The following is a 16341-nucleotide window of genomic DNA, read 5'->3' as shown; positions in this document are numbered from 1 at the left end:
AGAACACTAAGGTTGATTAAATAACATTACATGTATGACATAAAAATATGTATTTGTTAACATTTTATACACATTTCGTTATTGTGTTACATAGAATTTTGTAAACATTTGTACACCTGATTTGATTCTTCTGTACATAAAGAATCATATCTGACTAGTCTGGATTGAATTCTGAAAGCACTGACATGTACGTATTTATTACATGATTACTACACATTAGTATACATGAGGCGACCATAAAGAGTAACAATATTATTTTTGTTTATATAGTATAATTGTAATAATATTATAACTTGTATGCTCTTTTTTACATTTATTTACTCTACAAGATATTAAAATTTTCCAATAATACTTTATATACAATATTTTACAGAGTGAGCAGACAGTTTACACCTTAAATTATTAACAATTGTGCTCTCAATGATTTTTTTAAGAAGTAAGTGCATGTATAATTCTGGACTAAACTTGCCCAATGTTTGTCTTCTAAAGGTAAAAAGTTCTCTACTTTTTACTTAAAACATCAGTGTACATTTGTGTGTGAGAGAGATGTGGAATGTGCTATTAATTCATTATGCTTTTACAGGGTGGGTGTCAGTCAAGAACGTCAAGAAATCAACAGGTAGGTGTCAAGAATTTTTGCTATTTTTCACAGTATAGTGAATTTACATCCTGTGCAAAGGATTTGATAAAATTAAATACAGTTGAGACTACATTATACGTATCTCAGTTCTGCGTACTTCTGTTTTATACATAAATTACTGTAGGTCTCTGCAAAATATAATTTAAAAATGTGTTAAATATACCTTACTTGTACGTAATGCATTTATACGTAATTCTGTTATGTACCATTTTTCATAAAATACAGTACGTAAGCAAGCTACAACAATGTCACAGAAGTGACAGTTTTCCGATCGAGAACAGAAAGAGGAAAAGTTACACACTTAACAAGATAGTAAAATTTATAAGGGAAGTGGACATTAATTCACATAAAACTGAATTAGTTGCATATTTTTGCATCGCTTATACCACACTTTGCGCAGTCATTAATAAAAAAATAATCATTTTAGATGATTTTTTTTTAAAATTGGGTAGTAAAACTATAGTGTCTACTTTAGTATTTGCTAATAAAGTGGCAAATGTAGTGAATTTAAGAATCAAACTTTTTTATTCGATACTTTACCACTTTATGACTGAAATAACCTGGATTACGTGTATCTTGTTCCTCAAATAGATACAATTTCAGTATTTTAATAGTGATCTAAATCTGATTTGTAAGTAATTCTCAGTCATACGTATTATTTTCTCTTCACCTTCACATACATATAACTTAGGTTCAACTGTATTTGGTTTAAAATTGTATTGACTTATGGTTAAGATTTGTTCACTTTGATTTGTAAGAATTCTTGTGTGCGCAAAGTTTTGTAAAGCATCAAGTTTTACATGCATTTCCATCTTAACTGGTCTTGTCGTAGGGGTTTTCATTGAATAAAAATATCCATTTTCTAAATTTCCAACTATATCTAAGTAGGGAGCGATTAAATAAATGTTAAGATAAAGTCTCTCTCTCCAAGAGATTTTGATTTGTTATTTTGGTAGACACCCTGTATTACTTCACATGTCAAAAAAGATGCTTTAAAACTCAAGTGAAATGCTGAAGTGAGAGTTCTACAAATCTATGACTAGCATTTTCTATGATCATATTTGACTGCTACTGGAAAAGCGTGTATAATATGCACAACTATAAAATAAAGTTCCACTGTGCATGTCTTTCTATAAATTTAAAATGAGTACCTCCTCACTCAAAATTATTTAGTTCGCTATTATTTGCAGTGTGTCCATTGTAAATATAAAAGTTTCTTCTAGGTATAAAGTATGAAGTAATTCCCATGAATAAAATATATATATAAAGTCTCCATATAAACAAATAGAACCTTGACTGCTAAATACATTGCAATAGGCATAATTATTTTTGTACATCTGTACATGAAATAGTGATAAATTATGTTACAATAACATATCACACTTCTAAAATGTTTTTGCATCCACATCAATGAAATAATAGAATTCATATACTTATTGCGATTATTATTGTGTAAACTCAAAAAAACTAAAGGTATTTGTTGAAAGAATAACATGTATATATTCATGGCACTAAACATATTCTAATTAAATGTATAAAGATAAGAAGTAGTGAGAGGTGGAGACTGAGTAGAGGATGAAGTTAACTTGAATTTATTTTCGTGCATTTTATTACAGTTTGACTTCATGCCCAATATACTATACTCTTATCTTTTATCATAATTGTCAACACTTATTATTTTATTGTTTATGGCACAAATGCATCCTTATATTATAAAATTATGAAAATTTGTTGCTATCTACCATCTTTTCTGATATACCATCAACAAAAAATTGTAATTGAATAAAAAAGGTATATATTTTGTGCTGTCTTTTCCAAGCTTCAAAAAAGTATCGTCAGTTACAATTTTCAGTCGTGTCCAAGCCGAGGAACCTTCTTAAATTACAGAGTCTGTTTATAATTTTGTTCTAGGGTTAAAAACAATTTTTCTACAAGAAGACAGAAGGTTTAATAAAATGACTAACAGAGTTCCTTGTATATAGGTTTGCACACACACAAACTTGAAAAACTGAAAGGAAATGGACATGGAAGGAAACATTTGCCACACAAAGGAAAGGTTCATTATTTTCTTTCATTGATTCCTTACAGCTTAATATACTGGGTGAGCACAAAGTCTTGCCTGGATTAAGAAAAATAATATCTTAAAAACTATGACAGATAGAAAGACGAATGTTGTGGCACGACATAGCCTGACTCGTTGAGTTTTTTTTGCATCATTGCAAGTCACCATCTGTTTCAACACAGTGTTAGTGAAGGAGAGAGCACAGTGTGTTCTGTGGTACTATGAAAGTAAATCACCTGTAACGGTGTGAAGACGGTTCAGAATGAAGCATGGAAGAAACACTCCAGATGTTAAAAGCATCAAAGCATGGTACGCAATGTACAAGGAGATTGGCAGTGTTAGTGACATGCCCTGAACGGTAGGCCTGTGGCGAGTGAAGGGACTGTGGAAGCAGTGCACGCAGCCTTTCAGTGCAGTCCTCGGAAATCAACTCGTCCCTTTGAAGAGAATAGTGGTTAAAATTTTACAGAAACTGCTTCATGTTAGCATGAAAACTTATTGAACTTTTTGTGTAATAAACATTTGACATCACACCAGGGAAAGATTTTATGTGCACCCAGTATATCATAAGGCTGAGCCAATACCATTCTGAATTGATAAACTAATGCCAATACTCTTGTTTCAATTTTCATGCGTTAATAATTCAATACATCCGTAAGTTTCTATTATACTCCCTTTGGAGCTACGCCATATTCATCTACCATGCTTTAAAATATTAATAATATTTTATATTTAAGTTCCATTTCTTTTCACAATGCTTTTGTAAAAATAAAGAAGAGTATTTACATTTGGTAATAGTGTTGCATGGAATTTTTCTGGAGTCTGAGAGTTCATTTGACTTCTAAAAATTATTCCCTCGTTTCAGAATACAAATTTCATTCCTAACATACATGTGAATACAGTGGCGGTGATTAGGGGGTAGGGGGCAGTTGCCCCCCATTTTTTCCCACTATGCTAAACCTTATCTACTTGCTCCCCAAGTTTTAGAACTCAATTGCTGCCACTGTATAGATATAAATCAATTTCCAGTTTTACTTGAACATTAGCATACAAAATGTTATCATGTAAAAACAAGCATTTTACATACTCTAAGAGGAAAACACACAGATATATTACATACATCATGATATAAAAATTACGACAGTTTCATTATAATACAGAGTGAGTTGTAATATAGATTGACAGATATGTATTTTGAACTTTATATAGACTGCTTACTCTTACATTAATTAATACATGATGACAGAGTCACGAATGCAAGCAAAATCTACAGCCATTGTAAAGATTAGGAAACTTCCAGAAAGTGACATACACTGCCAGATTTGACCTGTTTTGTTACAGCATAAATTGAGAGGATCTCTCATTGAATAAAAATTTGCAATGCTGCAAAATTTTAATGCTGATCATTGTATATGGCTGTTCAATTTTGTAAATTTCAACAGTTGAAGAAACTCCACAAAAATTCTGGATAATTTTATGGTGCATTTAGTATGTATATTGTGGAGGTACATTTCACAATGGTTACAATCCCACTTTAAACTGTAGGTCCAGTCCCAATTAGTCTTTCTGTGCATAAAGTGGACTTAAAAAAACAAATCAAATCAAAATCAAAAATTATCTGAGTATAAAGCAGCAGACTAAAATTGTATGAATCAAAGTGCTTTTCCTTTACTAATGATACTTTGTACCCTTATTTTGATCACTTTTCTGCTGCTTTTTTGTTAATTTTAGCGATGAAGATAAAATTCTGACTGATTACATGAAACTGGTGAAAGAACACTCGATGACCAGGGCAACCTTTGGCAGCGACATCATTAGTCGATAATTAGTCATGTTGCAATTTGAAAATACACAGAATCTTACTAATGATGTAACACAGAATATTGTGTTCAAGGAGCAGCAATTTTTGACTCTGGCCTGCTGAACGATTTCATTAAAATAAACCTTCATTTCATTAAATCCTGCAAAAAATTTCTTACATATCAGTACATATAAAAACAAAGTATTACTGGCAACTGAGAGAATGGCAAGAATGTTAAATGTTTCACTCAATAACTACATATTGCATTTGATTACAACAGTACTATAACAATCATTGTTTTACAAATATATGACATACAAACTATGTTTCAAAGAACTATTTTACCGAGGCTAATATTGGAACTTTTACTTGAAACCAAGAGGAACATTATAATTGTTCTAAATGAATATTTTCATGATCACATTGTTTGTTGTCATACCATTAAATGCTATTTTAACCTGCTTTCTAGTTCTTTTCTTATTCATACATAAAATGAACAAATAAAATAAAGATTATTCATAACTAAGAATAAATAAGATTATTAACATGTGACCTTTTTTAGTGACTGCCACACCTGATATTCACTGCCTTTCATAACATCACAGATAAAAAATTATTGAAAGGCATTTTTAATACTAAAACCATGAAAAAAAATTATTGTACTTATGAGCAAGTGACAAAGAAGGAAACAAAGAAGTTTGTATAGTTTACAAGGCAAAATGTTACAACTGCTCCAACAGCTGATCCAACTTGAGTGAGAGCTCCACACCAAAATAATGCTCTTCTGCCTTCCAGTCGGAAAATTGAAGCTATTGAAACTTTTACATACGAAGATACACCCACAAATAGGATCCACGACAAGACCTAAGTTGAAGAGAAGAAAAATGCATCAGGTATGAAATGTCCATATTCTTTCTTTTGCGATCAAAGTAAATTTTTAAAAACATATAGTGAAACTCCTGCATGATGTACTACACCATTGTTTTCCAACTTTCTATACAAAGTCTGTTTTCAAGTAGTTTCCAATTGTCCTCAAGAAACCTGAATCAAGACTGGCATTTTTGAGGCTCTCGCAAGGGTCAGAACGTGAATGGCTTGAGAGTACTACCATTGGTTGGTGCTATAACCATGGTACCTGTAACAAATGTACAGAGCTCTGTCTGAACCTTTCTGACAGCAACTAGAAAGCTTTTGAGTATTTGGATGGTAAATTTGAGGAAAATCATTCCATGTGTTTCAATATAGTGATTGATTGATTCATTAGGTTTATTTGCTTTGCTTTTCTGCCATTAATATCACCGGCTGAATACTGTTTTGTTGTATCTCCACTTTTAGTCAAATGTTTTGATGACGTTATCCTTGTCAAGTGGTGTGAATTATCAACATCGATGAAATATTTGGACAAATTGTGCAGTGTAGTCAAAATCCACATAAATTAGGGCTGAGCCAATGTATCGGTATTGGAAATTATCGGTTGAAATTCATCTACCGATACCAGATACTTTTCCTGCATTTTGGTCTTTCAAGGGGTCTAATTATTCTGGAAATTATGCAAAATTCAAACTTTCATTTTATTTTGCACGAAAACTGTATTTTTTTTTTACATAACATATTCTGATGTAATTCTTGAACATTCTAAAGCAAATATCTTCATAAACTGATGCATATAATTAGAGAAAAATATTTACACGCCAATATTGATCAATATTTTGAACAAATTTTGATTATTGCAATTTCAAAGTATCGGTATCGGTGATAGTATCGGCATCAGCTCAGCCCTAATATAAATCCAACCTCAATCAGCTCTCCTGAAGAATTAGTGCAGATGGACATACAAAAAAAAAATATATAGTATTCGGCCAGTGATATATATAGAATAATATCAACTATTGGAGAATTCTGTGACAAAGAATTGGAGCGCTCAAAAGAAAATCTGATTTCATTTTTGTAATCAGCATTTAAAAAAACAATAATAATATACAGGGTGGCCCAAAAGTCAGTCCCCCCCGAGAGAAAATGTATATGTAATTCTAAGAATTAAATTTAAAGCGTTGTTAAGAGTTCCACCAGGCAAACGGTGTTAAGCATTAGATTATATATGTAGATTGTGTTCTCTTACCTTTCTCCAGCAAAAAATACACATTTCCTTACCACAAGTATCATAATTTTGTTCTCACCAAGGGGAAACTGACTTTTGAGCCAGCCTGTATATAAAAAATTAAATTAAAGAAAACCTAATATACTGAAATCACTAATTTAACAAAACCACTGTTCACGATGTTTTGTTCTTTTGAAATAATATGCAATACAAAACTTTTAATTTGCTTAATTATGCTTGATTGCCTCATCTGTTTTGTTAAATAGAATGATACAAGAACTGTTATTCGTAAAAATGAACTAAAATAATAATACTTACAATTAAAGCTTCTCCACCAGTGGTATTGACTAGAGGTGGTGCAGGACTCAACAGAGCTGTAGCCATCAAGTAGAAGGAAATTCCAGTCCCTAGTGCTGTCAGTGATGAAATGGCCACAGCAGACGTACAAGGTATGAAGAAAGCAACGAAGCAAGCAAGAGGATTTGCCATATTTCCTAACGTGACCGACAAATGATATGCAACATTCCCATATGGCAAGCATGAGTACGACTGAATACTAGGAAAAACACCATTTCCTAAGGAGCATATCCACGCTTGGAGTAATAAGTAGTAAATATATAGACACTGCGAGAGAGGTTTGTACGATGGCTTTGTACTATGTCGTACAGCATCATCAGTCCTTAGTTCATTATACGGTTCGGCACTATCTAAAGCCTGGACGCTCGATTGAAGCCCATCGTTGTCGTAAGGTCCTTGGTCGGCATCGGGCGTATCCACGCTGTTGCTGCTGTTGGAGTGAATGCCACTGCTGCTGCTGCTTGAAAAATCATGATCCAGAGTGTACTTCGTCAGAGGATGTATTGGTGCATTCACTTTTTCTTTTTGGGCAACGCGTAAATTGTTCAGTAAGTAGAATGCTCCTAAACACAGAATCATCATTCCGAAAAGAAAATAGAAAAACACGTCTGGGGAAAAGAGAGGTGGTGCTGTGTATGGTTCCATGGTTGTGTTTGCACTCCTCAATAACTCTGTGCTTGCTACGAACTCGCTCGTCTTGTTAACGCATACTGGGTTTCCGCCGACGCCTTGAATCAATGCCACTATACTAGGCAGAAATCCACTCAACCCTTCCCCTATAAGATACGACACAAGATATATTTCTTTGAAGGATGCCATGAAAGGTAAGAATAGAACAGAGCTTGTGCAATCCACGAGAGACAGGAAAAATACCAGAGAAAACAAAGCAGTGCTCCTTTCCTGACCCAAGAGAAAGCTTGTCTCCTTCCATAGCAATGCCAAAAGTATTGATGCGATGCAGCCAATGAACAACACTGCATACACAACCCCACTTTCCTTCACCCTGTTTGGAAAGAGGCCTTGAGCAACACTGTAAAGTATTGGTCCTATGTTTGCAACCTGAACAAGAACAGACAGATATGAAGGAAGGCTCCATTTCTCTGGCTGTGACTGGACAAGCAATGGCAGCTCAACGAATAAGCCGTTGATTGAAATCCAAGAGCCTATTCCAAACAAAATAGCCAACACATCCACAATCAACCGCCTCTGAGAAAAGTTGCAACATCTGCTAGATTTCATTGTTGTCTTCTTAACTCTCGTTTTGGGTAGAAGAGGAGATTTTTCTCTGGTTGAAAACCTAAAAGAACAATTCAAAATGAATCACTGATGTAATTCTCGATATCATCCATTACTTAATTATAGATCTACTTAATTGACATTTTGAGATTAGGCTTTGTATACAATAGCTTTGGCATTACCAGTGAAACATTTGATAATCAGTTTCAAACTTCCCAGGTCACAGTATGAGGTCCAGTATTGGTTCATGGAATCTGTTCATTTATCATGTTGTGTTGCCAGCACAATGTTATAAGATTTTGTTGCTTTCCTAGTAAGCGTAAGCGTGTCAGGTTTATTTCAACTAGCATTACAATAATATCACGGTTCAGATTGTTTTATGATTTATTTTTTTTCAAGTTCTCCTAGCAAGAAGACTAATTATCGTACAATTTTGGCAATCATTGTCTCTCAAAATTTGAACCTTCCTTAAAGCAGTGAGCACTGTTTGGATTTTGAAAAAACGTTATTCATGTTGAAAAAACAACTTAAAAATTACCTTACGCAAGCATGCACGCTTCCCATGGACAATGTATTTTCCATTGACAAGTGTCTGTAAGTATCGTAGACTAGTGGAAATTAATGTAGAAGTAAATCGAACGTTAGTAGAATGCATTTAAGGGCTTCATTTGAATGCTAAGAGAACCAAACCTGGCCTGCCTAACCTAACTACAGTGCGTCCATTTCGATCTTCAGCCGAAAGATCGGGAGAAGCGTGGCGGGCGGCGCTGGCGGAGATGCCGACATTTGCAGCCTGTAATGCCCGCTTATTTTTATGGACATATGCAGACATTTATATAAATATTGCAAAACGAGCACTAACCTGTGTTATAATTTATCATCTGTAATTCATCCAAGTTCTGCCCTTATATAGCTACACAAAAAAATACGCTTTAGAAACGATGTTAAGAACCACAGATAATAAAACATTTTAATCATAGTTTTGACCAGTAACGTCCTGCTTAAGTTTATATCCTTGAAAGAGTTTTGTGCCGATGGGGATCGTTTGGAGGTTTCGAATGTGCAACACTGTATCAAGATTACGCTGCAGACGAAACCGTTAAAAGTCAATGGTGTTCGTGAGCTTCCTTGCAATCCGAAATCTCCGAGCTCGAGTTTTTTGTTCCTTCGCGACAGAGCTGTGAATATAGTGGTGAGCAGATGTAAACCAAGAGCGTGTTAATTTCGTACTGTGCGCAAGAGTGTTATTATTGGTTACTTGCCGTTACTTGTTTGTGTTATTGCAGTGTGTATGTGTGTTGTGTCAGTGAGAGGATTGGAATGCCAGCCGCAAGGTTCACGTTACGAGGGGGGGGGGGGGGGCTGATAAGTTCTCGGCCCGACCCAGAAGGACTTTAGCTACAGGCACGAAAGTTTCAGGCTATTCAATGTATTCTCCCCGAAAATCTACACACTTGGCACTTGGTGGATATCAGTTTGAACAACTCTTATAACACAGGTTAGTGCTCGTTTTGCAATATTTATATAAATGTCTGCATATGTCCATAAAAATAAGCGGGCATTACAGGCCGCAAATGTCGGCATCTCCGCCAGTGCCGCCCGCCACGCTTCTCCCGATCTCTCGGCTGAAGATCGAAATGGACGCACGGTACAAAAGCATATATTGAACAAAATCTTAAGTAATTGCTAAAAATCCGCAGTATGTGTTAACAGAAGTAAATCGAAATTGAACCATGTTAAAATTGCATTCGTAGCATGATAAAACAAAAGGAACTTGGGCCATTTTTTTGATTAGGTTAGGCAGGTCAGATTTAGTTCTCTTAGCATTAAAATGGTTCCTACTACTGATCGCGCTACTGCGGGTCAGGTTTAGTTCCCTTAGCATTTTAATAATAAACCTACATGCTTTCGTTGTTAGGTTAGGCAGGTCACATTTAGTTCTCTTAGCATTAAAATAAAATCCCTAAATGCTTTCTAGTGCTGATCTCAAACACAAAACGCCTGCGAATATTCAGGAAGAGGGAAATAGGGATAGTTATATCTGTAGAATCACGCATCAAGCATGAGAAACCGAGAGGTTTTTGCAAGGTACCTCCATCTTATTTTTGCCGGCAAATTGGACTTTTTTTGAAATGAAAGCTGTGCTGATTAGTTTCATGAAGGTTCCCATTTACTTCTACATTTATTCCCACTTGTTTACAATACTTACTGTTGCTTCTGTCAAAGGAGAATTCCTTGTACATGGGAAGCGTGCATGCTTGCATAAGGTAATGTTTTTTCCAATATAAATAACTTTTTTTCGCTCCCCCCCCATATCCAAACAGAGTTTATTATTTTAAGGAAGGTTCAAATTCCATGTGACAATGATTGCCAAACTTCTACGTTAATTAGTATGAAATCATGAAACAATCGAAACCGTTACCCTGCGGTCACGTCTGGAGATTGTACATTATGCACGGGTAGCCCCATGAACCATGCACGGGTAGCTCCACAAACCATTTACAGATAGCCCCAAAAACCATTCACAGATAGCCCCACGAACCATTTCGGAGCAATTACAGAATACCGGGAGTATCTCCGATTGCTTTCAAACTCACTAATTTTGGCATCCTAATCACGAATGTGCAGTTAAAAATTGGCGGTCACGTCTAGAAAATGAGAAATAAGTAGAAATAAGGGGGTCCGTGAACGAAGTAAACACCGGTGATTTATGAAGGAAGCAACAATTTTTTGCAATGATTAGCATTCAAAAACTATGTTTATGAATACCCTGAATTTTAACTATGCTTGCCTAACCTAACCTTACGTGAATGGTTCGTGGGCCTACGTGAATGGTTTGGGCAGCAAGTGTGTTTTCCAAATTTACTGAAGACGCCATATTGTCACATGTAAAGGAACGCTCCATGGGCTAGACTCTACATTACGTCCTTATTGCCTTTTGGTGGTAACCAATGGGAGTTAACAACACTGCAGGCTCATCTTTGTGCCCACGTTGTGAATGCGTGTGCTTTGCTTGTTTGCGTTCGCGGTGCATTGTGCGTGTTTATGGTGCATGAAAAAGAATAGGTTCCAAAAACTTGTAGAGTGTAAAATACGTTTATCCCCAGTAATAATTTAGTGCATCATTCAAAACCATGTTTGCAGACAGCAGGCATCTCTTCGGGTAAGTACCTTTTTCTTTTTACACTTTCTGTTCACGATAGCCCCACTAACCATTCACGTTAGCCCCAAAAACCATTCACGGGGACGAGGTATGCCTATGAGGTTAGGTTAGGTTCCATTAGCATTCATTTCACCCCTAAATATGTGCTTCATCATCGAAAAATTTCCTCAGTACATTTAATTACGCATATCCGGAAAACATCGGTTTATATCGATTTCCTCCTCCAGGTGAATGGTTTTTGGGGCTAACGTGAATGGTTTTTGGGGCTAACGTCAATGGTTTGTGAGGCTAACATCAATGGTTTGCGACGTATTAGCATAATTTCAAATCCGGGCATGGAAGTAGGTATTTTCTGGTGAACGAGGTTGCAACACTGCATAAATCGACAAAACACTCGCACAACGTGCCCTGAACCAGTACGCTATCGCCCGCCATAATGTGTTACAGAATCGAAATAACAAGTAAGTACTCGTAAATCTAAGAAATAGACATTGAGATGCATTATTTCACTCTAGGAAATGTTCCGCATTCCAAAATTGTACGTTAGCAATGTAAAAAAGTCCGAAATATATGATTCATAGGAGATTCCCCCATACTATAATGGTACCAAATTTTGATCGTAAAATAATGCGATACAGCTTTTAAAAAAAAAAATCAACTTTCATTAGCTTTTTTCACGATTTCCAGACGTGATCGCGGCATTTTAACAAGAGATTCGTGATTAGAAGGCCAAATTTACTTAGTATACCAGATATTAACGAAATTGGAGACATTCTCTACATTTGTTCATTCGCTCCAAAAATATGCCTACATTGAGCAATATACACCTGAAAACTTACATTTACGTAAATTTTACAACTGAATAGAAGTATATGCGCTTATTGATGAAGTATGATAATAAGCCTTATGTTATCTCTGTATGGAAGTGCAATACCAAAAAGGAGGGGGGGAGAGCTGTTGCAGGTAGGCATTATTAATTTTCTTTCGTGACAACAGTGTTTTCAGCTTACCTTGTGGAAGTTATTCCACTAGTTTTATTTAAAAGACCTTAAAGTTAACATATACGACGATTATTTTAAAAAATAAAGCCATCATCAAATAACAGCAGACTATTCCATTTTCTGCAAAGTAGATTGACAGACGGCTATCCACTAACCGTAAACGAGTTGTCCAATCTTGGAATCATACTACAAAACTTCCGTTCTTGGAGAGGTATAAATATTCTAATACCATTAATTAACATAATTTACAAATCCTGCAGAAAAATCAACCACAAATACATTATCCAAGTTAACGAGAATTACTTTGTCATTGTTTTCCTTTCTTCTCTGATGATGTACATATTGTACAAACATTCAGCTTTGCAGTGTAGCTTTGAAGTGTAGCCTGCGTTCTAAAATGATCAAAACAAATAGGCCGAGTCTGCTGCCACGCACGTGTCAGCAGTAAGAATAAGCGTCAAATTTGCTCCTGCCACGTAATTCGTCTGCTAAAAGGATGTTGCAAATCTTAAGAACCGATGAAGACGAGAAAAATGCAAGTTTATGATTAGTGGGAATGAATGTACAGGTAATTTAGAACCTTTTTCTTTAGATAGCATTTAGCGATATTATTTTAATGCTACGGGACCTAACGTAACTACGAGAGCATTTACGTTTATTATTAGAAGAATGCTAAGGGACCTAATCTTAAAACATTTATGTGAAAGTAATCGCTACATCTTCACAGTATGTGTTACAGACGTAATTGCATACATAGCATGATGAAATCACGATAAGACAAAGACCGAGTTTGCTCCCACGCGCATCTCTTTTGAGGTTCCAGCAGAAAAAAGAACGTGGCAGCCAGTGATGTGCGTCTACGCATAAACAACGATAGTCTACATTCTACACGTAGATTACGTAATCTATGTAAACAACATGGCGAAAGGTGATAATTTAACAAAGGGCGCCGTGGAATTAAAAGAAAATTATATTGCGTATCAGTTGCTGATGTGTGAAGAGAACTTTCCATACCCTTTCTTCCAAATTCGAACAATTTCTCACCTAGGAAGAAACCTAATATAGGAAATATTCTAGTGTTTTATGGGGAAAAGACCACTCTTGCCTCACGACTGCCATCTGTTGTTGTTTTTGCATACTATTTATCTTATTCCATAGTTGATGATAGAAGAGAAGAGACATATTGTTGTAAATAGGATTCTTTTCATTTCGTTAGGAACCAATATAGTTGAAAATGTAACTTTCCTTTCATGAAAGCCTTGAAAATTAATTTTAATGCACTTTAGATTGTCTACGTAGTCTATGTAAACTACAACCCAATGTAATCTACGTGTAGACAAAGCATGTAGACGTAAACTTATAGTCTACGGCACATCACTGATGGAAGCAGACACTACCAAACAAATATTTGGAGAATGTGACGAAAAATAGTTAAATAACGGCAGAATGAGCGAAATGGTTATGCAACAGTTGAATCAGCCGGTCTGCCACTACTTCAAAGAGATCGATCGTATGCAAAAAAAAAGGGGGGGGGACACTTTTTTCTCAAGACAAAAATGCTTAGCGTAGATTAACGCAGAATTGAGTACGCTGAGTTTTGATGTAACTCGTTTCTATGTAGACTAATTCCTGGTTAATTTTTAATTTGAGTCCAAACTCGAGTATCTATAAGTTTTAATCCGTGAGTAGATAATTCTTTTGTTGTTGTTGTTTCTCTTTCGTCAACATATATGAACAACAAAACATGGACCTACAGTGCTGTGAATTTGCGTCTTGACCACACCGCTGCGTGATTTTCTTTTGTTTTACTACCAACATACAACCCTATCGCTAACCCAAGAAAAACATTCAAAGCCAGAAAAGTAATTCATCTTCTGTAACAAAATCATCACTTATCAAAATAAATGTACTTTTACGACTCTGTTCATAACTTCACGTAATTTATTAATGTATTTCAAAATGTGTTTTGTTGTTTCTTTTGATAATTTCTCTTGCAGTTCTTTTAAGTTGGTATCACTTCAGGCAATCGCATCTCAGGATCGTTGTCTTGGCGAAGAGAAAGTTTCTTTCCTTGGGAAGAGCGGCTCTTAGCCAAGAGTCTCTCAAGATACGATTATGAAACGACACTGTCTCAAGACAAGATTACCTTCCCAACATCGTCTTGGCTAAGAATCTCTTACACAGTGTCTTGAGATTTAACTATGAATACGGCCCTAAGACACGAGATTACATTGGGCCAAAACAGGGGTGCCCATCCCACCCCCCCCCAAGGCCCATGACGCAACCCCCCCCAAAAGGTAGAACATTCCCCCCCCCCCCTTTATGCCGAATGAATTACTGAAATTATTTTTGTCAGACAAATTTTGCGGAAAATATAATACCAGAGGCGCAACCACGAATTTTTGTCTGGGGTTGGCAAGTAGCAGGATAAACATACCAGCGAAAAAGAAAGCCCTTGCCATTGGTAACAGCCTTGCTGGGATACAAGAGATCTGACCAATAAGGACGTTTGAAACCCACGTGACTGTCACCGAAAGAGCTCTCCCCTCAATTTGTGCTGGAAACAGCAAAAGAAGACGGCCGCGCCATCTACTGGCCACCGATGGAAATGCAATTTTTAAGCGCAGCGAGGTTTAAATGTGGGGTAATCTTCTATACCCTAACTATTCTATGCTAATACTACTAGTAGTAGTATCAAAGACGGTATTTTCCTCATAAATTACGCAAAAAGGGGGTAGAAGTCTGTGCTAAAGCATTTGTTTGGAACAAACGATTTTAAATATTTTTTCAACACCGTCAATTTCACATTAACTAATAATGGAAATTAAGCGCACAGACTGTATTTTTGAATGGCAGAAATGAATGATAAGTCCATTCCGAAGATACATATGTAACTTTCATGTACAACATATGTTCTACACATATGCAACGTGGAGCGACATAAAATAGAAAATACATATGCAACAAGCTAACACTAAATTGTGTAAGTATTCAAAGCTTATTCAATACAAATATACAACACATAATTTTTAAATACATTACAGATAACAAGTAGAATGCGAGCGAAGCGAGCAAGAAAATTTTTAGATCCAATTTTTGCAATTGAAAACAATATTGATTTAATAGGGCGCAAATAATTACACTGGACAACATGGCATTCTCTCTTTTACAACTTCTCTTTTAGATCATTCAGCGCCCATGGCCGACTCCCGCCGCCCCTAGCTACAGCTCTGGACTTTACGAAAACTAGAAAAACAGATAATGCGAGCGAAGCAAGCAAGACAATTTTACAAAATGTATTTTTATTTGCATAAAATTTGAAATCGAAGGGGGTAATTGCTGCTCTGTGCCCCACTGCAGGTGCCCTAGGCCGTCAATGTGTGCCCGCTATTTGCCCCTAATAAGGCGCAAATAATATCACGGGGCGCCAAGGCATTCTCTCTTTCACAACTTTTTTACATTTAGATCATTCGGAGCCAATGGCTGACTCCTGCCGCCACTAGCTATAGCTCTGAACTTGACGAAAACGAGAAAAACAGATAATGCGAGTGAAAGAAACAAAACACATTTTTTTCATTTGCGTAAAATTTGAAATCGAAGGGGTAAGCTCTTCTGTGCCTCCCCTGTAGATGCCCTTGGTCTTCAATGTTTGTCATTCCTTGCTACTTTATTCTTGTGTCGTCCTGTCCTGTCAAAAATGAAAAGTCAAAGATCCAACATTTCTGGAATAATGTTCGTATCTCTCACATGTCATTATGTAATTTCCATTTAAAGGAAGATAAGCATTTTCTTCGGTCTAAGGAGATAAAACTGATACAATTCAAAGAGATGTAGAAGTACATACCAGGTGTTCCAAGGTTGTGGAACACTTATTCCCACTCTAAAAGCCGTGCGTTTCTCACGATCAGTTGACTACATAATATTAATGCTAATCTTACGATTGTGTGTTTTTCTGCCGCCTGAGTGCAGCACTAATTCTTGCT

General features: G+C 35.9%; 1 protein-coding gene across 5 annotated transcripts; it reads right to left on the bottom strand.

Moving 5' to 3' along the window:
• Positions 1–33: 33 nt before the first annotated feature.
• Rift (Riboflavin transporter) lies at positions 34–16303 on the bottom strand. Of its 5 annotated transcripts, none has more exons than XM_083138776.1 (3): positions 16203–16303; positions 6920–8255; positions 34–5367 (listed from the first exon to the last, which is right to left on the bottom strand). In XM_083138776.1, the coding sequence occupies exons 2-3, from the start codon at positions 8195–8197 to the stop codon at positions 5167–5169; spliced, it is 1479 nt and encodes a 492-aa protein (XP_082994902.1). In that variant the 5' UTR covers positions 8198–8255; positions 16203–16303; the 3' UTR covers positions 34–5166. The 5 variants fall into 5 exon arrangements, with proteins under 5 accessions (XP_082994902.1, XP_082994899.1, XP_082994903.1 ...); XM_083138773.1 differs by lacking the exon at positions 16203–16303 and adding an exon at positions 12662–12716; XM_083138777.1 differs by lacking the exon at positions 16203–16303 and adding an exon at positions 12514–12638.
• Between the last annotated feature and the right edge of the window lie 38 nt (positions 16304–16341).

Source organism: Lepisma saccharinum, chromosome 17 (genome assembly GCF_977018435.1).
Source record: "Lepisma saccharinum chromosome 17, izLepSacc3.1, whole genome shotgun sequence".
Lineage (NCBI taxonomy): Eukaryota > Metazoa > Arthropoda > Insecta > Zygentoma > Lepismatidae > Lepisma > Lepisma saccharinum.
This window is presented reverse-complemented; position numbering and strand designations above follow the sequence as displayed.

What these genes read in the sequence shown, in the direction of transcription:
- Rift (XM_083138773.1), bottom strand. Translation starts at nt 12,699, where the DNA reads ATGTACATCATCAGAGAAGAAAGGAAAACAATGACAAA. An exon ending in GAAAGGAAAACAATGACAAA is followed by an intron (nt 8,256 to 12,661) that starts GTAATTCTCGTT and finishes TTGTTCTTTTAG; the next exon opens with GTTTTCAACCAGAGAAAAAT. An exon ending in CTGGTGGAGAAGCTTTAATT is followed by an intron (nt 5,368 to 6,919) that starts GTAAGTATTATT and finishes TCTTCAACTTAG; the next exon opens with GTCTTGTCGTGGATCCTATT.